Source organism: Cibotium barometz, chromosome 19, assembly GCF_041138505.1.
Source record: "Cibotium barometz isolate CiBa-2024 chromosome 19, ASM4113850v1, whole genome shotgun sequence".
Classification (NCBI taxonomy): domain Eukaryota; kingdom Viridiplantae; phylum Streptophyta; class Polypodiopsida; order Cyatheales; family Cibotiaceae; genus Cibotium; species Cibotium barometz.
The window spans coordinates 29,924,262-29,949,246 of NC_141064.1; the positions used below are offsets into that span (position 1 = coordinate 29,924,262).

The window sequence follows — 24,985 nt, forward strand, 5'->3', positions numbered from 1 at the left end:
GCAAGAAAATGGGTCCTTTATCATGATGACCGAGTCATCACAAATAAATGCCCCACATGACGGTGCCGGGTCTATGAGACCACAGATGCATTGAGGATGGGAGTATGGAATTGCAATGGAACTCTATGGTCAGACACAGGAGGCTTCACAGAGACTTACATAGATAGGGATATTATCTTCTACACAGAAACGCATCTAAGAGAGGGCTAACCAAAGTGGAGGGTTACACATGGGAGTCAGCTTTCAGAGGACAAACACGCACCACTGGGGTGGGGGTTGGTGGGGGTGGCTCGGTTGGAGTGGCATGCTTATTTTGCCCTCATTTGAGAGGCATGCTCACAATGGTTAGACACGATGAGGAGGCTTGCTTTATGTGAATGCGATTAGCCAGGCCTGGCTTGAGAGTGATGCATATTGCAGTATGTTACTTCCCACCAGAGAAATCAGAATATGAATGCAGGTTGACAGAGAAAGGGGAGACTCCATATGCACCATTATTTGCAGACATTGCAGAGTTCTCCCAACAAGGAGAGATCCTCCTATTAGGAGACTTTAATGCACGGACAAAAGGGGAACAATTGCAGACATATGACTTCCAAGGAGATGCCATTATGTTGTCAGAAATTGACTTGGCTGAGATGGGCCTCCAGAGGGCCAACTAGGATATGGGGAATGCAACACCATATGGTACACTTCTTGGAGATGGGGGCTATGCATGAGCTGGTTATATATAATGCAGTCGGACAACCTCAATCTTTTCTGCATGGGGAGGTACTAGTACAGTAGATTACCTCATGTGGTCTCCTGCTCTTATACCACACATCCCAGACTTCACCATCCCTCCTCCCCCCATACTAGCTGACCACACATTACTTTCTTTCACGATCTCATGCCCCGCCTTATTGCCCACACCCACACCCACACCCACACCCACACCCACACCCACACCCCCTGCCACCATTTTCACCCGGATTCATTTCCATCATGATCTTGACCACATCTCCCGCCACATTTCAGCTCTCGACTTATCCCTCCATATCTCCACCATTACATCCCAGCTCTCCTCCATCATCCATGACTCCGCCCACGCTAGCTTCCCCTACACCACATGCTCCACAACAAGTTTGCCAGTGGGATCCCAACCCCAGAATGGATGGTATGATGAAGAGTGCAAAACCACCAGACTTGGCCTCTTACGCGAGAGGGAACATGGGCTGATTTCAGCACATAAGATGCAACGCATCTTTCGTACATTCACTCGCCGAAAGAAATAGGTAGTTCTCGCTTGATGAGAACAAGAGTTATACCAGCTCTTTTTGAGCGAGGACAACTCAGAAGCTTGGCGCATTCTTGAAGAAAAAAGAGCACCTACACCTATCACATATCCTAGCCTTTAGGAAGCCTATGCACGATAGCTGTATGATGTGCCAGACCAACCTGTACCACAAATGCACACATCCCTCGACCTACATCATCTTATCTCTTTGATTCCCCCAATGTCACTAGGGCTCTTAAAAAGCTGCATAATGGGAGAGCAAAAGATCATGAGAATCTACGGGCGGAACATTTTGCATACAGGCACGACGTATTGGCTTCCATTCTTGCGAGTCTTTTTAATAGAGCACTCTGCGAAGGCTTCCCACCCTCCTGGACTACCAACATCATTGTCCCCATCCACAAAGCAGGAGACCCCACAGACCCAGGTAACTACAGGACTATCATGATTGGCCACACAATGGCCAAAATCTATGGGGCAGTACTAGAGTGAAAGAATGTGCACAAGCGGAAGCAATGAACATGAGAGAGAGAAAGATTGCAAGCAAGAACTGAGCTTTATTAGCTTGAGGTTACAGAGTACAATAGCCATCAAATAGGGCAAGGAATGATATGTTGCATGAATAAAGGGAGCACCTCTTATATACTTGTACATGACTAGGAAAACAGGCTGACAGCTCCACGACAGCATAAAAGAAAGATGCAATATTTTAACACCCCCTCTGCATCTTGAAGTGTGCAAAAAAGACGGAAGAAAACTGATGATGAAGGTGCGACCATGGACACCTCAGCATGGCCAGTACTGAGTACACCTCGGAAAATGCACATGTCAGCTTGTTGTCTTCAGAGAACATGATCAGGAGTAAGCCATTTGTACCACATGACATTCTACATGCAGAGTTTGGGGTGGCCCCACTGGTTATAGATGCCCTTTTTCAGACTGTCACTTATATTCAGCATGTATACACGCTTGATAGAGATCGCCTCCCACGACTAGCACTAGAGTCCTCTATGCAATTATACTGCTAGAGGGAGAGGGAGTGATTGAGACGAGCTGGGCTGCCCTCCTCCTCAGCGACACGGCCAGTGGCACCATTACCGACACATGCATGTACTCTGAGGTAGTCGAGTGGTTTCATGCACATGGCATATAGATGGATTGTCTCCCCCCGTTTCAGTACAGCTTGGATTCCCCCTACCTTGATCTCTCACGATAGGAGATCAACTGGATCATCCGGTTAGATCTACTCGGGCTACACATACACGGGACATGGGTGTCTCCGTCAGAGATTGGTAAGAAGTGTGAGTTCTACAAAGATCACTTATTGAGACTCTCCGAGGATGGATTCTTTGAGATCCCACGATCGGCCATCTTAGGGTATCCTCCCACCGCCTCAAAGTAGAGACTGGCAGACCCGAGGATATCCCACATGAGGAGAGGACATGCACAATATGCACCGCAGGAGCAGTAGAGGATGAGGCCCATTATATGTTCAGTTGCCCGGCTTACTACGAGATATGGGGGAGATTCCACTGCCTCTTCCGAGAGGGATTCGGACCACTCACATGGGTGATACAGTTTGAGTATCAGAGGTGCTTGGGCATGTACTTGATGGAGCCCATACGACACAGGGATGTAGTGTTGAGACAGCATGCTGAGAGACAGCCCCGGCTTCGACAAGACACCTCACAGAGAGCCATCATAGATTTCTTTGTGGTACACACATCCACATTGGAATCCACTTTCCACAACAGTTTCTCAACTACGACATCAGAGTCCACCACCCGTACCCACGCTCTAGCTCCACGCCTCAAAGGAGTTCTTAGCGAGAGAGCTCGATCCATTCTGTGAGCCAGACATCCCTGACCCAGAGCATTAGGTCCCTCCACCACACAAAGACGGATTCGTGAGGTTCTCCGCTGACATGACACGCTCCCATCACACAGAGGCATGACATTCACTCCACCATCAGATCGGTTCTTGCCGAGGCGGGTACTGTCATTAGCTGATCACAACATATGCCACTCTACATAGGATCATTTGTTAATCACATGTACTGTCAGATGTTTTCATTTTACTTTTTCTTTTAGTTTTCCATGGCTTAGTATATCCATGGTACCATTGTATTACTTTTGGTCTCATATGCCCTTGGGGTCTTCCGTAGATGTTAATATAACTCTTTCTCACTCTCTCTCTCTATGTGCACACCATGGAGACTTTCAATCTACCATTGCTTCAGCCTATCTTGTGTACCTCAAATGCCAATTAGGAACTACAGAGACGGAGGCTGTATGCTAGTAGCCACTAGGGAGTAAACTAGGAGTGGATATTGATGAACTGTGGAGAAGGGGTTGACCATGTATCTATATAGGCATGTAGACGCGAGGTGGCCATGACATGACTGCGTAGGTCTGTGCCTTTGTCCCGTTCGGGCCTTGCAATGCTAGGACAAGGTTTCCAAGAGCAAAGTCAAGAGCAAAGTCTATCTACTCCATGTGTGGACCGTTATATGAGATAATGGTCCAATGTAGCATATAGCCTATTTTTGGTAGTGTGCCAAATTTAATCCAAGCTGTCTCTAAACCATCTCGCCTCCTAGGCCATTTTCCCTTGTGAATACGGGCATGCCGGATGGCCGGGCTGCGCAAGCATGGCTAGTCCTCATAATGGGGGCCATACAAACATGAGACTAGGCAATACAATATGAGGGTGAAGCATTGATATCCAACATTACCCTCTTGTGTGTGAGCTTGAAAACATATAAGGGTGCTACAATCGGGAAGGGACAATGGGAGTTGTCGAGTTGAGAATGTTAGAAAACATAGAGTCCATCGGAGAGAAGAGAGAGAAACACTTGATTACATGAACACACACACACTCTTACACAAGAGAGATAGACATGAGGGTCCTTTATATAGGTATTGGACCTGGCCTCAAAGTGCGTGCACTAAAGTGTATTCACACTAATCTTACACTTAATTAAGAAGTTGTTCACATTCCCATAAAAATATAACACTTACGTATGCACTCCGATGTCCCCTCAAGGAGGCTCACAAGTTGAGATGCACTGTAAACCCTACATCCAATAGATTTCAGGGAAGAGGAGATGCATCTTCAGCCTTATCTTCAATTGAGGTGGCTCCTAGAGCCTTCTTTTGGGCACGATCACTGTGCATGTGGAGGGTTGATCATTGGTGGGTGGAGTGGGCAGTGAAAAGGAGAGGCCCAAGGAAGGAGAGGAGGTGATTGGGGCCGGATTATATGAAAAGGGGTGTGCTCCTCCCACCAAGACGAGGTGTGTGGTTGGGAAGGTAATTTTGCGATAACTACATTCATGCATAGCCTCTTTTGTCTCTTTAAAGATTAGGGATCACAACATGGGTTTATTCTCCACAACCTTGACCCTAACCTTGCCTGTATGTCTAACCTATACATTTTCTCATGAAGCCATGGTGCATGCATCTGAGAGCTGATGCATGTGACAAGAAAAGTGAGAAATACCTTGAAACTGTCATCTGGTGTGTGTATACGCTGAGCAAACAATCAATGTGTGTTTCTCAGTCTCTATTGTGTGAGTTTTCCTGCGGGCCAATTTTGTGTGCCTGCCCTCTCCAAGCTTCAGTCCTCATGATAATGGGATTTCTAGTGCAAATTTAGAAATTGAAGTGGCAAGTGAATGTCTTGAAGTTTCATGGTGAGGATGAGTGCTTCCTCTCTACATGGTAATTTTTGCTGCCAGAAATGCTGTTTTTTTTGGGCTAAATGCCAAATCGGAAAAAAGTTGTCCTTTTGACTTGTTGCCAGCCCATTTCACTATGATATACGTTTGGCAATGTAGGCGAGATGTGGCAGCTGTACTGGACGAACAAGGGTGGGAGAGAATCAAAGACACAAAGGGGCTCACTCGGGAGGGTCCAATAGGCAAAAACATGCGACGAAAGAATAAGAAGATGGACTTGGAGGAAGAGCTAAAGGTTTATGCTTTGATTTCTTTATATGTTTGTAAAATGGTGTTGCCACGTTGGTTGGGTCTATCCAAGGACATCTAGGTTAAAATTGAGGTGTTATGCAAAGCTTTGGTATGCTTTTCTTTTATGCTTTAAAGAATGTAAAACATGTCCTCATGGTGAAGGTAAAGTCTGCATGCAAGGGGACCATGAGAAGGAGGTTTAAAGGTAACAGCTGACACAATTAACTGATGTAGGTGAGTTCTATAGAAAGTTAAACTCCGAACGATCAGGAGCAAGCTCCCTCGTCCTTGTGTACTGCTGCGCACTCCCCCCTCCTCTCTTTTCCTCTCTCACTAGCCAACCGTCACCAATTTCTTTCGTACCCAGGAGCTGGAGGACACCCATACAGTGGATCTTGTGGAACCCACCTCGCCCAAGAGGAGTTACCTCGAATCAGACATCCGCATTCCAGCGTGCCCGACGCCCCCGACCCCCCGGACGTCGGCTATGATCCCTCGTAAGCTCTAGATCCAGGACATGCTCCAATGAAACATCATATGCAAAGTTGGGAACCTAAAACTATAATCTGATTGAATATCCAATAATTGCAAATCTCCTTTTCTTTGGGAACCCAAATTGTATACAGGCCCTGTCGGAGGTTTAGACAGGTACACTAAATGTGAGTAAATTGTCTATAACTTTTACATTATTACTCATATGATGTTCCCACTTTTGCATATTACAAATTCAAATAACATAGAGATTAACTTGATTTATCGAGTAATTTTTGATGTGTTCTACTATTTTCTATATTATTTAAAAGGCATTAGAATTGTTAAAAAAACATACTATTTTGTCCTCCCACCACATCTACCATTTTAAATGCTCAAATTGTGTGGATCTATTGATGATTAGTTTGGGGACGATTAGTAGAATGTGGGTATAAGGTAAAACTACAAATCTAACGGTCGGATTTTTGTAGATTTACTTTGGAAAATTTGTTATGACTGTTAGAGGCCTATTAAATAAATTATAATTCAATTCTAGAAAATCAAATATTGAATCTTTCAATCTAAAAACTCTATGGATCAATATACTTGCTGCCATGAGTTTATTAAAAACAATTTGGCTTAATTTGAGTATGGGAAGGTCCATTTTCAATTTTCCCAAGTGAAAATTCCCATATTGTGTCCACTCTCTCCTTTTCAAGTCTAAAACCAGTTTGGAAATCTAGGCTTGGTAAACTTCAAAGCCTAGATATCATTCCATGTGTGAGGCTTGGGTAGGCTCAAATCTTATATATGCATGCCATTTTATGTCCACTCATTTTCAAGAGGATCCACATAAGCAGCTTGCCACCTCACCTTACCACCTCCACCCTCCATGTCAACATGGTCAACCTAGTTGACTGCCCACCTCATCATCTTAGTCATCATTAATGCCACATCTTCTTGCCACCTCGCACTTGGTGACATGGCATGCCACATCATGGAATTGCCAAATCGGCCATAATAGTGCCACATGTCAAGAAAATGCCATGTATCATGCATGCATGTGACACGTGGCACCTCCCCATTTTTTTTCATTGAGCTACTTTTCCACGTGACGTAGCTGAGGGAGCTCTCTTGGCCATACTCATTAGCCCCATGCTTGATATTTTGGAGAGTGGTATACCATCTATTGGGGGCTGATGCTCCTGTCATGTTCCATGTTCTTGGTATTCCATGATGAGTGTCCATGCACAGTTTTGTATCACCCCAGTGAGAGCTATTTTTTGTTTTTGTTTTATTTTCCATTCCACGATGAGATATGCCATGGACATTATTGTATTGCTTTGGTCTCATATGCCCATTGGGTCTTTAGTAGACACTTAATATATCTTTCTTTCTTTCTTTCTTTTCTGCCGTGGGCTGTGTCTAGCCCCCTCACTCGCCTTGTCGCGGTGGCCCCCTTATCCACCCCCTTCATGCCTTGTGCCACCCTCCTCTACCTCTGCTGCCGCCGCCTCTTGCCTACCCCCCTCCCGTCTGCCTACCCCCCTCCCGTCTGTTCGTCTTCAGCGCCGCCCCCCCCTCCGCTTCCGCGTCCCTTCGTACATCTTGCGCCGTCTTGTTAACTGCTGCCACCAGTGCTCGCTTATCCTCGCCCCCCTCCTGTTTCTGTCTTCCCTTCCTCCTCCTCAAATCTTTCCTTCGCCCACCTCTTGGTTTAGCCTCCTCAGTCTTTCCCTCGTTTGGTTTCTTGGCCAAGGTTTTATTCTTCTTGTGTCTTGGTTTGCGCCACCTTTGGTCCTTACCCCCCACCCCCCCAAAGGAGGACTCCTTGGTAGCCACTTCAACAACCTTGACTGAGGCTGCCCTTCCTTGCCCATCTATTTCCCTTCTGCCCATCTATTTCCGAAGGGACCTCCAGCTCCTCACATCAACAATCGCCTCTCTAGAGGCCTCCACCTTGGTTTGCACGATTGTCGGTAGCTGCCCGGTGCGCAGACAACTCAAGGATCCTTAGCGATGGTGACTTTGGCAAGGGCTTGGAGGTGCCCTCTTCTTCTAGAGATGATCTCAGCGAGAGCTCACTGTTTGATGGTTTAATAGGGACTGTGTGCTCTAGTATATAGGTGGCCACTCAAGCTTTTTATTAAAAAAACATGTAATGCTTTTTTCCATTAAAAAACTGGGTGCCCCTTTCTAGATCCCCCCAAAAGTGGCCAAGTTAATCTTTTTTCGAAGATTCCCTTTACATATAAAAAAACAGCATGCTTTCTGTTTTAATCTTTTTTAGGCAAAAACCCCCAAAAATAACTAGCTGCCGTTTCTGGCTGACTAGCGGCCTGCTGTCTGTCAGCGCTCAGAAGCTTCTGGCCGTATGCTCTGCCAGCGCACAGCCGCCACTGCCTCTGCACTGACCCACTCTGCTGGCCGCCTAGTCCCTATTCTCTTGCTGCGCCAACCAGCCCTTCTGTGCTGTGACAACCAGCCTGGCTGTTTTGCTGCACCAACTAGGTTCTGTGTTGCCGTGCCAACCAACAGAAACAGTCCCTTGCTCTAAAGCTGCGCCTACAGCCTTGCTGTAATGTCGCACACAGGCTGATTACAGCACACTCAGGACGCCCCTGGCCCACATGTTTCTTTAAATGTCAAGGGTATCATAACCCTAAAAAACACAGTCCTCAGGGAGTCGAAACCAGAGTGAACAAAAGTTCCACAAATTTCTGCACATCCCCTATACGCTTGAGTCTCTTGTTTCCCCCCCTCTCAGAATCTACATACATGTTCCCGGCAGTAACCCTAGAAAGCATACATCTGATGAGACCAAAAAACCGTGGTGTTGAGAGAAATACCTGGGAATCCCAAAAATATGGATCTCCACATTGGGCTTGCATAAGCCTAACTACAAAAGTGTGAACACTTTAAGGTTAATTCATGAAATAGAACTAATGTATATCAAAATGTTGCCCACTAATGTGCATATAAAATATCCCTGCCATTTGCCGATCATAAATAATCGTCACGCACCATACGTCAATAAATTTCCGTCAAAGCAAGCCCAATAGATCCATGCACATTCCACACACTAACCTTGCCACTGATCTGCATTGACATTCACAATATAAGCTCAAAATATGTGACAAGTTAGAGATGATCAGTCTCGCTTGCTCATTAAAAAAACAACCAAAAAAAAAACCAAAAATATATATATATATATCTTTTGAAAGGATATATTTTTCCAATCCTTGTTTTGCTCTACATCCCCGATTTCTACCAAGCATCTACAGCCCCATGGATTCTGATGATGACACTCAACCACCAACCATTTCAAATGTGTCACCTCTTCCCGCTCCTACTTTGGAGGAGCGCATTCTTCTACTCGAGATGCAACTTGAAGAACAACGCAAACGCTAGCGCGTTCATGAAGAATCTCCTGATGTCATGTCTTCCGAAGATGATCGCTTGAGCAAGATTCTCAAATCCATTTTCGACTCGCAACGGACTCACAAGTACTCCAAGATCAGCTGTTGCACATTCACGTTCTCCAAATTTGATGGTAAAAAAGATGGTCGTTTAGTTCTTTCTTGGTTGACTCAATTTGATGATTATTTTGCTGGTGAACGATTCTCCGAGAAAGATAAAATAAAGTGTGCTAATAATCATTTGAGTGATCGAGCTTCTTTGTGGTGCAACACACTTCGCATGGGTCCTACCAAGCCTCTCACATAGAATCAATTCCAAGACAAATTCAAGTCTACTTTTCTTCCTCCACAATTCCACCTTAACACTCGTCGAGCATGGACTCTTCTCTGCATGACAGATCGTGATACGGTTTCTCAATATACAGAGAGATTTTGGCAATCACTTCTTATGCTTCATATGCTCGAGGATGTTCGTGAAGAGTCACTCCAACAAAAGTATGAAGATGGTCTTGAGACAACTATTCAAGCGGATGTGAACATGTTCAAGCCGACTTCTCTTGATGACGCAATCTCTCTTGCTCATGATTTCGAGCGCAAAAAAGGTTTGTCTCATCAATTACCTCGCAGTGGTCAGTATGCTTCTCCACTCAATCGACAATCTTCTTTTGTGGAGAATCAAGGTTTCAGATCTTCTTTTTGACGCCCTCAATTTTATCAATCTCCTTCATCACAACAATGGCATCCATGGAATGGTAATAATGGTAATTTTAGTAACCAACCCAAGCAATGTACACTCCAAACCCAATTCTAGTCACAATAGTAATGCACCCACACCTCGCCCTACCCAACCTCGTCAAGGCAATCATGTGCCTACATGCTTTAAGTGTCATCGAGTGGGACATTGAGCCGACAAGTGTACCTTTCATCCTACTCAAGTGGCACAACTTCACAATCTACGATAGTGATGGTGATACAACTCGGGATTGGATGGAAGATTAACTCAACAATGAAGAAGTGGTACGCAATGCGAATCAGCAGGTGCTTCACTCACTCCTCACTCTTTGCTTTGTTTGAAAGGATCTATTAATGGAAACGATATCACCATTTTACATGTTGATAGTAGTACGCATGATTTTATTTCTAAAAAGGCAGTTCGTAGGTTACATTTGGAGACTCATCCTTCTTGTTATAAGGTTAAATCTACATTTCAAGGCACACGGGAACTCGTGAAGTACACGACCTTAAGATACAAATTGGACCTTTTTAACAAAAACGAAACTTTCTCATTGCACCTTTGCATTCTAATGACATCATACTTGGTATGCCATTTAGACATGAATTCAATCCAGATATTGATTATTTCATGCATACTATGGATTTCACTCATGCAATTAGTTGGTGATCGTTCTGAGAAAAGAGGTTGATTAAGAAGATATCTAATACTTTGCTAGTCGGTCTTAATCATAAACTCAGAACCCATAAGATAATGTTTCCACATGCGTAAGGCATGGACAACTGCTAATAACTCCTTGTTATATGTACTTATGAAAGTTCAGAAGGTGTCAATTTTCTACTCTCATAAGCCAAAGGATATCCATCATGCATGAGGACTACACCGATTCCGGAGCCACTAGCATCAGTGACTACGAGGAAGAACTAAAGTCTCGACGTTGGAGGATAGGGACATGAGTCAACAAATATTTTAGTCTATCGAATGATTTTGTTGGCTTTCACCCCATCGAAAAACTAGACCTTTCTTAAGCAACATTATCAAAGGAAGTGCTATCAAAGAGAAATTACGAACGAACTTTCTATAAAAACCAATCAAACCAAGAAAAGATCTAACTTCTTTAACACATGTTGGAGTAGACCAAGTCTCAATGACTTTTACCTTTTTTGAATCAACTTTGATACCTTCACCTGAAACAATGTGGCCTAAGTACTCAATTTTATCTTAGAAAAAGAGACTTTTATCCGGATTAGCATAAAGTTGATTTTCTTTAAGAAGATTAAACACTAATGCAAGATGCTCTTCATGTTCTACATGATTCTTACTAAAGATAACCAAATCATCAAAGAAAACAATGACGCAATTCTGATGGTCAAGAAATATGTGATTCATCATGCATGCAAAAGTAGCAGGTGCATTGGTTAGACCAAAAGACGTAACCCAAAATTCATAATGACCAGTTTGAGTACGAAAAGCAGTTTTATAAAAGTCAGAACTAGTCATTCGAACTTGATGATATTTACTAAAGACAGATGCACCTTTAAGTTTATCTAGCAAATCATCAACACGAGGGATGGGATATCTATTCTTAACTGTGACCTTATTGAGAGCTCTATAATCAATACATATGCGGTAAGTCTTATTTTTCTTTTCAACAAGAAGAACAAGTACACCAAAAGGAGAACTACTAGATCGAATAAGTTTCTTATCTAATAATTCTCTAATTTGGCGTTCTATTTCTTTTTTCTTGAAGAGGATTTGTACGATAAGGAGCTCTATGAGGTGGTTGGCTACCCAAAATAACCTCTATAGTATGGTCTTCAGGACATGAAAGAGGTAAGGTAAGAGGGTAAATCGTCTACAAAACAATCCTGAAACTTAGCCATGAATGCTTGCTGAGAAGGAGTGAGATTATTTTCATATGCTTGCACTTCATTAACTAAAATCATGTATGCTCGTGATTGCTTCCGAAGTGCATGTCTAGCTTGGGTATGGGATAATAATGGATACATCTCAAGAGAACGATCACCTACTAATTGCATGAGAGTACCATTATATGTGAAAACCAGGTATGCATGGAATAATTAATATGTGGATTGAATTCATGTCTAAAAGACATACCATGTATGATGTCGCTAGAATGCAAAAGTACAATGAGAAAGTTTCGTTTTTGTTTATAAGGTCCAATTTGTATCTCAAGGTCACGTACTTCATGAGTTCTCGTGTAGCGTGTGCCTTGAAATGCAGATTTAACCTTATAACACCAAGGATGAAGGTGTCCCTATTATTATTATTTTTGCTCGCTGAAGCCTTCGCCCTCACCCTGCTCGAGCTGCCGCCTGCTCGCACCCCCCCTCCCCGCCCTCGTGACCTAGCCTCTCCCCGCCTGCTCACACCCCCCTCCGCACCCCCGTGTGCCTCACGCCCTTCGCCCTCCGCCCTCCCTCTTCTCGCCCGTCGCCCCCTGCCCGCCTGTTTCATTCGTGCCCCCCGCTCCCCCCTTCCTCCGCGTCCCGCCCCCCTGCCTGCCCCCGCCCCTCCCCCCCCCCCTTGCGCGCTTTCCCCGCCCCCCCTTTCGTTCCCCCGCCCTCCCCCCCTTGCGCGCTTTCCTTGCCCCCTCTCCCCTTTTTTTTTTTCCGCTCCCCTTTGTCTTCCGCCCCCTTCCCCTCTGCTTTCTCTGCCCATCCCTCTCCTCCCCTCCCTGCTCCGTTTTCTCGTGCAACTTGGCTCTTGCAGGACCCCCCGTTATCGCTTCGCCCTCGACTCAGCTTCAGACTCTGATGGAGGCTCCTCCCGCCCCACCTCAGAGGGACTCTTCCGCAGCCCCCTCGCCCGCCCCTGAGGATACCCCCATTAGGCTTTCTCTTTCGCCAGAAGAGGAAGCAAGCCTCGCCCCGCAGAGGTGGAACGCCTCCAGGCACATTCCACCATCTGCCGTATAGTTGGCACCCGCCCAAGCAGAGGGGAGATCTGGGATCTTCTCCAGGCCCGCCTTCTTGTTGCAGATGTGGGCAAGATCCTGGACGTTCAGTTACTGGGCCGAGGACAATACCAGATTGAGTTCGAGACAACCCAGAGCGTGGCCCAGGTCCTAGCCATGAGTCCCCTTGACATCAGGGGCGCTCGGGCCTTCTTCAGACCTTGGCAGCATGGCTTCGACCCAACAGCGGCCGAGCAGGGAGAGCACCTATTCCATGTTACAGTTTGCTTTCCTGGACTTCGCCGCGAGTACCTTCCGCTCCTTTCTAGGATAGGATCATTGGTGGGCTCGGTGATTGAGACTGGCCCCACAACAACTTTAGTGGTGGCTAGAGCAGTTGGCCTGCCTTCGGTCAGAGTTTTGGTTCCTGACATCTCCTCCCTTCCAAAGGTCATTCAGTTACCTAGGATAGGTGGGGGATGGATCGATCAGAGAGTGGAGTTTTCGGGGCTCCCGAACCAGTGTTTTATATGCAGACAGGTCGGCCACCTGGCCAAGGCCTGCCCTCGCAGGAGACCCTGACCTTCACTGCAGCAGCAGAGCAGACCCCCGATGGCCCGGCCACAAATGCGGCTCGGCAGGCAGCCTCCGAGACACTTGCTCAGCCCACAGAGACCTCGGATTGGCAGTGTGGACAGGGGCGCCGTAGAGGGAGACAGCCACAGCAGCATGCCCAGAGACCGATGCAGCAGCAGTCACAGCCTCAGCATCACTAGGTTCCAGTGAGGAATAGCTTTGCTCTCCTCCAGGAGGAGCCCCAGTGCAGGCTGAGGATCAGGAGATGCCAGCACCCCCCCCTTCGCCCTCCCCTCCCCCCTCCCGCCTCGCTTCCACCTTCGCCTCCTCCTGTTCCCGCTCCCTCTTTTTTAGCGGCTCCTTCTCCCCCCCCCTCCTCCCCCTCCGCTCGCCTCAGCTCCCCGGGAGGCACTGGCAGTTCCCTGGCGCTCACCTGCAGTCCGGCGGGCACTGAGCACCGACCTTGCTCGAGCACCGCAGAGGAGACCTACCATGCCGATTCGTGCTTCATAGATATCCTCTATCCGCAGTCGGCTGAGTAGTCTTGACACTAGACAACGCTCGGAGGCTTTCGACTACTCCTTCACACGCCTCTTTGGAGCGGAGGGCCCCCATGAGCCAGCACCCATCAGAGTTCATGTGGTGATACCTCTGGCGCGAGGGGAGGAGGCACTTGATTCAGCGATGGCCTTCTCCTTCCCTCTTTGCGGCACTAGCGACCCGGAGTGGACTCTAGATCTCGCTCTTAGTGTGTTGAAGACTCAGGCAGTTGAGTTTTCTCACCATGTGAGCGATTTGGAGATGACAGATGTGATAGGCCGACTCTGGGAGTTGGCACATTTCTTTGATACTGGGAGTGCGGATGCCTCCAGGATTCGACATTTGGTGGTTCGCATAGTGGCAGACCTAGCACGAGACCCTGGCTATGTATGCTTACATGAGGTTTCTCTCTCCGAGCAGGAGGCAGTCGCTATGGGACACAGCCACTGGCGCCTGGGTGGGCAGGGAGGAGTATGTATGGTCATTGCGGATGTATGGCGGCAGGCCATTGTGGATCGCGGGGTCATTGTGCCTGGTAGAGCACAGTATGTTATTCTGAGGATGCACGATGAGCACTTTGGTGTGCTCAATGTCTATGCGCCCAACCATGCTAGTGCCAGAGCAGAGTTCTGGACCCTTGTTACAGATGCATTGCCCGAGGCCGCACATTGGTGTGTTGGGGGAGACTTCAACATGCTTGAGGACCCGGCCGATAGGGTGGGAGGCAGTCATGTTACAGTGCACGGCACAGAGCTTGCAGCTTGGGAGCGATTTTGTATGACACTGCGGATCACTGATGCATGGCAGCATGAGGCTTTCTCTCGCTCTCAGGACAGTCTTAGTTTTTCTCGGTCAGATCGCCGGTAGGGAGGGACTAATCTATCCCGGATTGATCGCTTCTATGTGGGCGACAGGTTCGGCGAGCGTGGTGGCTCTGTTGGCATCCTCGCTGGCACCTCTTTTTCAGACCATGCGCCAGTTATCTTGACACTGGAGGAGAGGACACGGGAGACCAGCTTGCAGTTGAGGATCCCAGAGAGGATACTTACAGATCCCAGTCTTTCTGAGGACATTGAGAGGATATGGCATGATAGCTAGAGCTCTGACCTGGATGCAGCAAGCCAGTGTGCCCAGGGACTTATTGAGCTCAGCTCTTTTCTGCACACTATAGCCTTGACACGGCTGGGAGAGACTCGAGAGTGGGAGTGTCGCTTGAGACCTAGCGTTGCTTCGCTTCAGCGTCTTCAGGAGCAGCTGCCTACATGTGAGTGGGTGGCATCCCAGCTGAGCCAGGCATGCCAGGAGGTTAGACAGGCATAGGAGCAGAGACATGAGTTCTACTATCATCCCCAGGTCTCTCAGTGGATGCAGCTTGGTGATAGAGTGACTGGGGAGTTTTTTGAGATCACCGGACCCCGCCATGCTCGAGCAGGAGTATGCCAGCTCAGGAGGCAGGACGGATCGTTAGCCACTGAGCCCGGGGAGGTTAGAGCCATTGCCACTGAGTTCTATAGAGACCTGCTTTCAGCGGAGCCAGCCACGGAGGCACGTGATGCTTGCAGACAGACTGTGTGGGCCCATGTGCAGAGGAGGGTCACAGATCGTATACGCACAGTTTTGGGTGAGCCCCTTTCAGAGGATGAGCTTGTTGAGGCTTTGAGAGTCCTTCCGCGTTATAGTTGTCATGGGGAGGACGGATTGACGCCTGCCCTCTTTATGCGCTATTGGGACCTTTTGGGGCCAGGCCTCCGCAGGGGCTTTCAGTATGTTTTGGACACTGGGGTGATGCCACAGAGCTTTTCAGAGGGCTTGATCTTTCTTATCCCCAAGGGGGAGGGAGTGTCAGATGATATTCGGCATTGGAGGCCTATTACGATCCTCAATACTGTCTACAAGGTCCTAGCAAAGGCCTTGAGTTTGAGGATCCAATCCTTCCTTGGGGAGTTGATTCATGCTACCTAGACAGGATTCGTCAAGGAGCGCAGTATCCTTGACAACATTTTCACCTTTTGGGAGGCTACGGCCCGAGCTAGATTTCTCGGTGAGGACTTGGTCGTGATGCTTCTCGATTTTGAGAAGGCATACGATCGAGATGATTGGGGCTTCCTAGAGGGCACGATGCTTCGCCTCGGTTTTGAGCCAGACTGGATTCGAGGAGTGGGGGCTATATACTCCCCAGCTTGTAGCCAGGTGTTGATGGCAGGAGGACGGGGACCGAGTTTTGAGTTGACCAGATTAGTCCGTCAGGGGTGCCCTCTCGCCCCGTTCCTTTTTCTCTTCTTTGCAGAGGCTATGAGCATGTATCTGACAGCAGAGGAGGTTGGTTTGAGAGGATTCCATATGACGTTGTAGCAGCACAAAGAACCCTTTTGAGAATAAGATAGGCACTTCGGTTTGGCAACTGTGGTCACCATGGAAGCACTTGTTTACTATGGCACCATCTTTCACTTCTCGGGCACTTGTGGGTGAGGAGGAGCAAACACGGGGGAAGCACGCATTCGCAAACATTTTGTTTTCATAGCATATGCCATGGGGAAGCTTGGTTTGCTTCTATAGGATAATTTGAGTAGATTACCACGAGAGCACTTATTTAATGTGACACCTTCTTTCAACTCTCAGGCATCTGTGGGTGAGAAGGAACAGACGCAAGGGGGAAGCTTGGCTTGCTTCTATAGGATATATTGTGTGATATTTTGTGCTTCGGGGAAGTTGGGTTTGCATCTATAGGATATTTTGTGCACCATGGGAGCACTTATTTATTGCGGCACCTTCTTGATAGAATGTGCAGCGGAAGAAGGGAAAGTGGAAACACAGGAGACCGCATAGACGTTGAGCACGCCCAATAGCTCATCATGCATCCTCAGAATGACATACTGTGCTCTACCAGGCACAATGATCCCTCGATCCACAATGGCCTGCCGCCATACATCTGCAATGACCATGCATACTCCTCCCTGTCCACCCAAAGGACCAAACCCTGCAGACCAAAAGGTGTCCCATCTACCAGGCATCACCGAACCATATCTCTGGATCCTGCTCTCACCCAAGTGGTGCTCCTGCATCATCAAAATATCAATGCTGCCACCAACCAGGCATCTCTGAAGCTCCTGCCTCAAGCAACCACGATAGCGTATAAAATGTGCTCCGCCAAGGCCCTGTACATTCCATGAGATGATCCTCATGGATGACCTGCTGAGGTGGATGCTGTCTCAGCCGTACGGCGGGCCTTCGCAAGCGGCTTGGATGGAGAGTAGTCCCCATCCGAGCGGTTGCGAATCTGCCCACCCGGTGTACTGCAAGAATCACAGATCAGGCGCCAGTGGGGCTGTGACCCATGGCGACTGCCTCCCGCTTTGACAGAGCAACCTCGTGTATACATACATATCCAGGGTCGCGTGCTAAGTCTGCCACTATGCGAACGACCAAATGACGAATCCCTGAGGCGTCCACACTCCCGGGATCCAAGAAAAAATGAGCCAACTCCCATAGTCGGCCTATCACATCTGTCACCTCCAGATCGCTCACATGGTGAGAAAACTCAACTGCCTGAGTCTTCAAGGTGCTAAGAGCGAGCTCCAGAGTCCACTCCCGGTCACATGGGCCATAGAGAGGGAACGAGAAGGCCACCGCTGAATCAAGTGCCTCCTCCCCGCGGGCCGGAGGTATCACTACATGAACTCGGATGGGTGCTGGCTCATGAAAAGCCGTGTGAAGGAGTAATCAAAAGCCTCCGAGCGCTGTCTAGTGCTGAGGCGACTCAGCCGACTGCGGATAGATGATATCCGTGAAGCCCGAATCGGCATGGTAAGTCTCCTCTGCGGTGCTCGATCAAGTTTGGTGCTCAGAGCCCTCCTGACTGCAGGTGAACGCCAGGGGACTGCCAGGGCCTCCCGGGGAGCTGAGGCGGGCGGGGGGGGGGGGGGGGGGGGAGGAGGGGGCGAGGGAGGTGGAGAAGGAGCCGCTGCCGAAACCGGAGCGGGGACGGGAGGCGGCGAAGGTGGAAGCGAGGCGGTAGGGGGGGATGGGGGTGGGGGGGGTGAAGGAGGGGGTGCTGGCATCTCCTGGTCCTCAGTCGTCGCGCAGGGGTCTCCTCCTGGTCATGAAAAGCCGTGTGAAGGAGTAATCAAAAGCCTCTGAGCGCTGTCTAGTGCTGAGGCGACTCAGCCGACTGCGGATAGATGATATCCGTGAAGCCCGAATCGGCATGGTAAGTCTCCTCTGCGGTGCTCGATCAAGTTTGGTGCTCAGAGCCCTCCTGACTGCAGGTGAACGCCAGGGGACTGCCAGGGCCTCCCGGGGAGCTGAGGCGGGCGGGGGGGGGGGGGGGGGGGGGGGGGGGGGGGGGGGGCGAGGGAGGTGGAGAAGGAGCCGCTGCCGAAACCGGAGCGGGGACGGGAGGCGGCGAAGGTGGAAGCGAGGCGGTAGGGGGGGATGGGGGTGGGGGGGGTGAAGGAGGGGGTGCTGGCATCTCCTGGTCCTCAGTCGTCGCGCAGGGGTCTCCTCCTGGAGGGGAGCAAAGCTATTCCTCACGGGAACCCAGTGATGCTGAGACTGTGGCTGCTGCTGCAACGGTCTCTGGGCGTGCTGCTGTGGCTGTCTCCCTCGACGGCGCCCCTGTCCAGGCTGCCACTCCGAGGTCTCTGTGGCCTGAGCAGGTGTCCCGGAGAGGCTGCCTGTCGGGCCGCATTTGTGGGCGGGCCATCAGGGGCCTGCTCTGCTGCGGTGAAGGTCGGGGTCTCCTGCGAGGGCAGGCCTTGGCCAGATGACCGACCTGCATGCAAATAAAGCACTGGTTCGGGAGCCCCGAGAACTCCACTCTTTGATCAATCCATCCCCCCCCTATCCTAGGTAGTTGAATGACCTTCGGAAGGGAGGAGATGTCAGACACCAAAACTCTGACCGAAGGTAGCCCAGCTGCTCTGGCCACCACTGAAGCTACTGTGGGGCCAGTCTCTAGCACCGAACCCACCAATGCTCCTAGCCTAGGAAGGAGCGGAAGGTACTCCCGGCGGAGTCCAAGGAAGCAAACTGTAACATGGAAAAGGCGCTCTCCCTGCTCGGCCGCTGCTGGGTCAAAGCCATGCTGCCAAGGTCTGAAGAAAGCCCGAGCACCCCTGATGTCAAGGGGACTCATGGCTAGGACCTTGGCTACGCTCTGGGCTGTCTCGAACTCGATCTGGTAATGTCCACGGCCCAGTAGCTGAACGTCCAGGATCTTGCCCACATCTGCAAGAAGGCGGGCCTAGAGAAGATCCCGGATCTCCCCTCTGCTGGGGCGAGTGCCGACTATAAGGCAGATGGTGGAATGTGCCTGAAGGCGTTCCACCTCTGCGGCGAGGCTCGCTTCCTCTTCCGGCGAAAGAGAAAGCCTGATGGGGGTGTCCTCAGGGGTGGGCGAGGGGGCTGCGGATGAGTCCCTCTAAGGTGTGGGGCGGGAGGAACCTCCATCAGAGTCTTAAGCTGTGTCGAAGGCGGAGCGGATACAGAGAACCTGCAAGAACCGAGCTGCACACGAAGGAGGGGGAAGGCGAAAGGTAAAAAAATAATAACCCCTGGGGGCGGAGAAAACCAGAAAGAAGGGGAGGGGGGGGGGGGCATCACGAAAAAAAAGAGGGGAGAGGGCGAAGCGAGAGCTGGCGAAAGGGGGGGGGGGGGGCGAGGCGCTAAAGAGAAGGGGGGTGGGCGAGAAGGTTAAGAGCTACGGGAGGGGGGGCGCGAAGGCGAAGTGCAGGGGAGGGGGGCGCTTCAGCGCAGGAAAACCAGGCGGAGGGGGGGGCGGCGCAAACCCGAGGGCAGGCGGAGGGGGGAAGGCGCGAGGGCGAGCAGGGTGAGGGGTGTGCAGACAAAAGCGCGAGCAGGGGGGGAGAGCGGGAGCTTCAGCGACTGGGAAATATACCTAGGACCATAAAATGGGAAATAAATATGGGTAAAATATATGTGTGGGGTGACCAGCCCCTTTGACTAACATGGTCAGCCCTGGAGGCTAAAATAGGACACCAAATAGAAAGCCAACAAGTAGGGGATGATGTCTAACACCCCCTCTCAGCACCGGATGCTGAGCAAACTCCGAGAAGCCAGAGACGCCGTCCTCGATCAAAGATGAAAGACTGCAAAAACAAGTACCAAGAAAGCTCCACAAGCATCTCCTCAGCAACTCAGCTACAAAAGCAACAGAAGAAGCTGCCACGTACACTGCTCCTCTGGAACAAAACAACCATATAGGCTATGACGTGCTGCTTCAAATAATGGTTCCAAACCCAAGTGAAACCATCCTCCAAAACAACAAGCCTGCAGAACGGGCAGGGGAAGGGGCATCCTCAGAAGCATCACAAAGAGAGGCAAAGGTAGACTCCTCACAATGAGGAAGCGAAGCAGGAATATAAACTGCAGTGGTAACAAAGTCCTCAAAAGCATCACAAATAGCAGAAGACTGTTCCAGGAGTAGAACCAGATCCCAAGAATCAGCAACAACAAATAAATGATCCATGTGAAAGGATCACACCGCACAGGGCAAAACACCCTCCTTGCTCTGCAAATACTGCAAAGAACACAAGCTTAGACGAAATAAACTCTGCTCAGGATCTCTGAAAAGATCATTGCTCTCCTCCAGAAAACTGTAAACTCTTGTTAGAGAAGAAAGTCTCCACAGATACAAAACAGCTCCCGAAATTGATCCTCAAGTGAAGTAGCTGGAGATAGGCCCCCTCTGAGTGTAGAAAACTTCTGTGTGAAGCAAAACGCAGCCAAAACACTGCTATCCAGCAAAAATAGCACTCCACCGCCAACAGAAGGCAAGGAACATGTAGAAACCCAGGAACCGTGTAGGCTAGGAACAAAACATAGGTATAGATGCTCCAAAATCAGCAAAACGCTGACTGAAATCTGAAATTCACAAACCTCCTCAAGTACCAAACTGCCTCCAAAGCCACAATCCAAACAAGAAACCCCCTCTACAAGCGATCTGTGTCCACTGGAGAAGAAAACGCAGCCAAACAAGGGCTACAAACCTGAAAATTCAGGTCGCCCAATGTCCACACCTCCTATGAGGAAAAACGCTGAAGAGAAGGTACCTTCGGGTCCAATAGAGGAAGCCCAGGTGAAGGTAGAGCTACCAGCAAGATCGGTTCAAAAAAACGCAGCAACCATGGCTGAGAATCTAAAAACGCAGAGGTTTAAGGGGCTGTAGAGAATAGGCTGAATATGGAAACGCTGAAGCCTCACATCAAGAACTGCTGCAAAGAACAATCGGGGGGGGGGGGGGGGGGGGGGGGGGGGGGCGAGGGATGGCACAGGATAACCAGAAGGGACAGGCAAAAGAGCCCAAATAGCTCCAAGATCAGGGCTAGGGAAAGCAAGCCCACACAAGCCAGAAACGCGGACTGTTGGGACAACTATGTTGCTGTCCAGACCTTTAAAAAAATGCCGGAGAACCCTGGAAGGTGCCGCCAAGAAGGGCAGGTATGCTGTCCAGAAAAACACACCCCTGTCAGGCAGCCTAGAGGCTGCCAACAACTGACGCCTTGATGAGGAGGAACTATTGCCCGCTGAACTAGGGATGAATCAGCCCTTGAAGAACTAAAACGCAAGCTTCAAAGCAAAAAAACGCAGATCTGTCCAGGTAGAGGAGGGAGCATTCAACGTTGACAATCACCGGTGCTCTCATACCATGATAGAATGTACAGCGGCGGCAGAAGGGAAAGTGGAAACACAGGAGAGAGAGTGAGAGAGAAAGATGGAGAGGAAACAAAGGTGAGAACCTGCTCTCAATATCATCACCCCAAAAGGAATACATGTCCTGAGCAAGAGGGGAGAACCTCGTATGTGAGGGACTACGGCTAGACAAGCTAGGCAAGCAATGAATATATGAGGGAGGCATGCCGGCTATATATACACCTACATGAAGGCAGCCGACTGGAGCAAAAGTACCTCCACGACTGGGAAAAATACCAAGGACCATACAATGGGAAATAAATATGGGTAAAATATATGTGAGGGGTGACCAGCCCCTCTGACTAACATGGTCAGCCCTAGAGGCTAAAATAGGACACCAAATAGGAAGCCAACAAGTAGGGGATGATGTCTAACACCCCCTCTCAGCACCGGATGCTGAGCAAACTCCAAGAAGCCAGAGACGCCGTCCTCGATCAAAGATGAAAGACTTCAAAAACAGGTACCAAGAAAGCTCCACAAGCAATCTCCTCAGCAACTCAGCTACAAAAGCAACAGAACAAGCTGCCAGGTACATCGCTCCTCTGCAAGAAAACAACCATATAGGCTACGACGTGCTGCTTCAAATAATGGTTCCAAACCCAAGTGAAACCATCCTCCAAAACAACAAGCCTGCAGAACGGGCAGGGGAAGGGGCATCCTCAGAAGCATCACAAAGGCAAAGGTAGACTCCTCACAATGAGGAAGGGAAGCAGGAATATAAGCTGCAGTGGTAACAAAGTCCTCAAAAGCATCACATATAGCAGAAGACTGTTCCAGAAGTAGAACCAGAATCGAGATCCCAAGAATCAGCAAATAAATGATCCATGTGAAAGGATCACACCGCAAAGGGCAAAACACCCTCCTTGTTCTGCAAATACTGCAAAGAACACAAGCTCGGACGAAATAAACTCTGCTCAGGATCTCTGAAAAGATCACTGCTCTCCTCGAGAAAACTGTAAATGTAACGGGAGGCGGACGCGTGTATTGGAATCGTATAAATGTGAACAAGATTCTGAGCACTTAACACTTGAGCATTACAACCACAAAGCTGAAAATGACAGTACACCACATAAAGGGGCCGATGATAGGCTGACCCCCCCCCCTTTAGGTTATATTACCAAAAGAGTCTGCAAAGTACAAGATTACGGGTGCACCACCAGCCTGCACCTGATTCTTCCAAATACATCATGAATGAATACATTTCAAACAAGAGAATCTGTAGGTACATCCGCCCTACACACAGGTACATCGGCCCTGCACAAGCCTCTTCACAGGTACATCCGCCCTGCACAAGAGTATCACAATCCTCACAGGTACTCCGCCCTGCACAAGATGTAAATGGATCTTTAGGCCCTGTTTCCACGCGAGAAACTGATCCAGAAACGTGTATTCTCCGCGAGCAAGTGTCCCCAATGCTTGCCCTAAGCACCTGTTACATCAGGAATCCTTGAGACACATCCATGCTCACATATTCCATTGCTGTCCGGCCTGTTTTGTGCAATAACCAGTCCAAAACAGCAACTTTCTATCGCGAGAAATCCACCTGTAAAGGGTCCTACAGCCCTGTGGAGGTCCCTAGAGCTGTCCTGTATTGTCCAAGTTGACTTTGGACACCTGTAACCAGCCCAAAACTCGCAATAACCAGAAAATACAGGTCTGAAATTTACCAACCAGCCCTTTAGAAGAGTGTGGGGATCATTATCCAAGCTTGTGTGAGTCCGGGAAGCAAGCAACCAGCCCTGTAGCAACTTCCAAAGCTTCAACCAGCTCTCCAATGTGTTGAGTAATGAATAAAACAGCCCAAAAGGCCTCTTGAAGGAGGCGCCTTTCTCCAGTGCCACCTAAGGGGCTTGGTGGGTACACATACAGGCTGACAAGTGTCCCCATAAGGTGTCCAGGTAGGTGTCCAGCCCATAGTGCTCCATTTGTCCTGTTTGTATAAGTTTAGGTCCAACCAAAAGGGAAATGGCCATAAGCTGTCCGGGCTTCATTAATTTTGGTCCAACCAAATGCGAGCGCATTATAAGTTGTCCAGCCACTTATTAATGAGTGTGGACCTGCAAACCAATAAACCTTAGTAGTAAATGAAATAAGCTGTAAATTGAGTGTGGACGCACTTACCACCTGCAAAACCCATAAGCCCACAGTTTTAGGCCCAAGCAGGAGTGCACACACGTGTCCACAAGGTGCCCGGGCGTCCCCGGTCCCTCGGGCTTCACAAGCCAAAATAACAAGCATTGTCCAGGCAGCAAGACAATGTCACACAAAGTAAAATAAAGTTATGGCATGCATCATTTATGCATTGTGCATATGTAAACTTGGAGAACCACCTATCATCATTCTTGTACTTGAAAATATTCCGCGTGCCATCATAACACACCATGTGTGCATGGCCGGAATCCACACGGGCACCGCCCGAAAGTCCACAAATGTCCTGCCATGTCCTTGGACTCATATGCATCCAGTCATATGATCCATACACATGCCCAGGTATAATACATACATGCATCCGCATGTTTCTAGACCTGACACGCATCCGCATGTCCCTAGAATATAGGGATTTGTGACATCCCCCCGGCTTCTAATCAGTTGACCGCAACTGAAAAGCCTCCAGATAGGCCTTCAAAAGATCTGGGTAATCCTCGAAGTAGGCCAGCTTTGTACCCATATTGTCAAACAATGCGCGCCAAAATAAGCTTGTGGTTCTAGGATCTCTATCCCCCGCAATAGATTTAGGCATGCCATGGTGTTTGAATATCTGTGCCAAAAACATCCTAGCCATATGATCTGGCTTTATTGTCTTGCGTACGGGAATGAAATGTGCCTGCTTGCTAAACCTGTCAATGATGGTCCAAATAGCATCATTTCTCTGTGGCGTCCTTGGCAAATCCATAATGAAATCCATAGCAATGCTTTCCCATGGTTCATTTGGTATAGGCAAAGGCTGAAGCAATCTAGGTGCTTTATGTCGGTCAAACTTGACCTTTTGACATACCATACATTCACGTACATATGCTTCAATATCCTTGCGAATATGTGGCCAAAAGAAATACCTCTCCAAAGCTTGTGCTGTGGCCAAAATGCCTCTATGACCTGCATATGGAGGAGCATGGCACTCATCCATAACCTTATGGCGAAGGTTCTTTACCACACACATACGATTTTGCATCATGAGATATCCATCTCTTATGGCATAAGATGGGACAGCAATACCCTCTTGCAAATCAGCCCATACATGTGCAAAATCCTCATCCAAATGATAAGTATTACGCATATCCGATAAGTCCTCATGGTATGCAACTGTAATAGCATGAACCTGTGGTCGTCTAGATAAGGCATCTGCCACCACATTCTTTTTCCCTGGAGTGTGTAA

The 24,985-nt window shown here is 48.9% G+C and overlaps 1 protein-coding gene across 1 annotated transcript in view; it reads left to right on the top strand.

Annotated features, from left to right (window-relative positions):
* The window catches only part of LOC147628431 (uncharacterized), a 60,861-nt gene that overhangs the window by 18,283 nt on the left and 17,593 nt on the right, over window positions 1–24,985 (top strand). Inside the window, exons 3-4 of the mRNA XM_086813577.1 lie at window positions 5,115–5,250; window positions 5,614–5,743. Of these exons, the coding sequence (XP_086669703.1) occupies window positions 5,115–5,250; window positions 5,614–5,743 (266 nt within the window). The remainder of the gene's footprint in view (window positions 1–5,114; window positions 5,251–5,613; window positions 5,744–24,985) is intronic.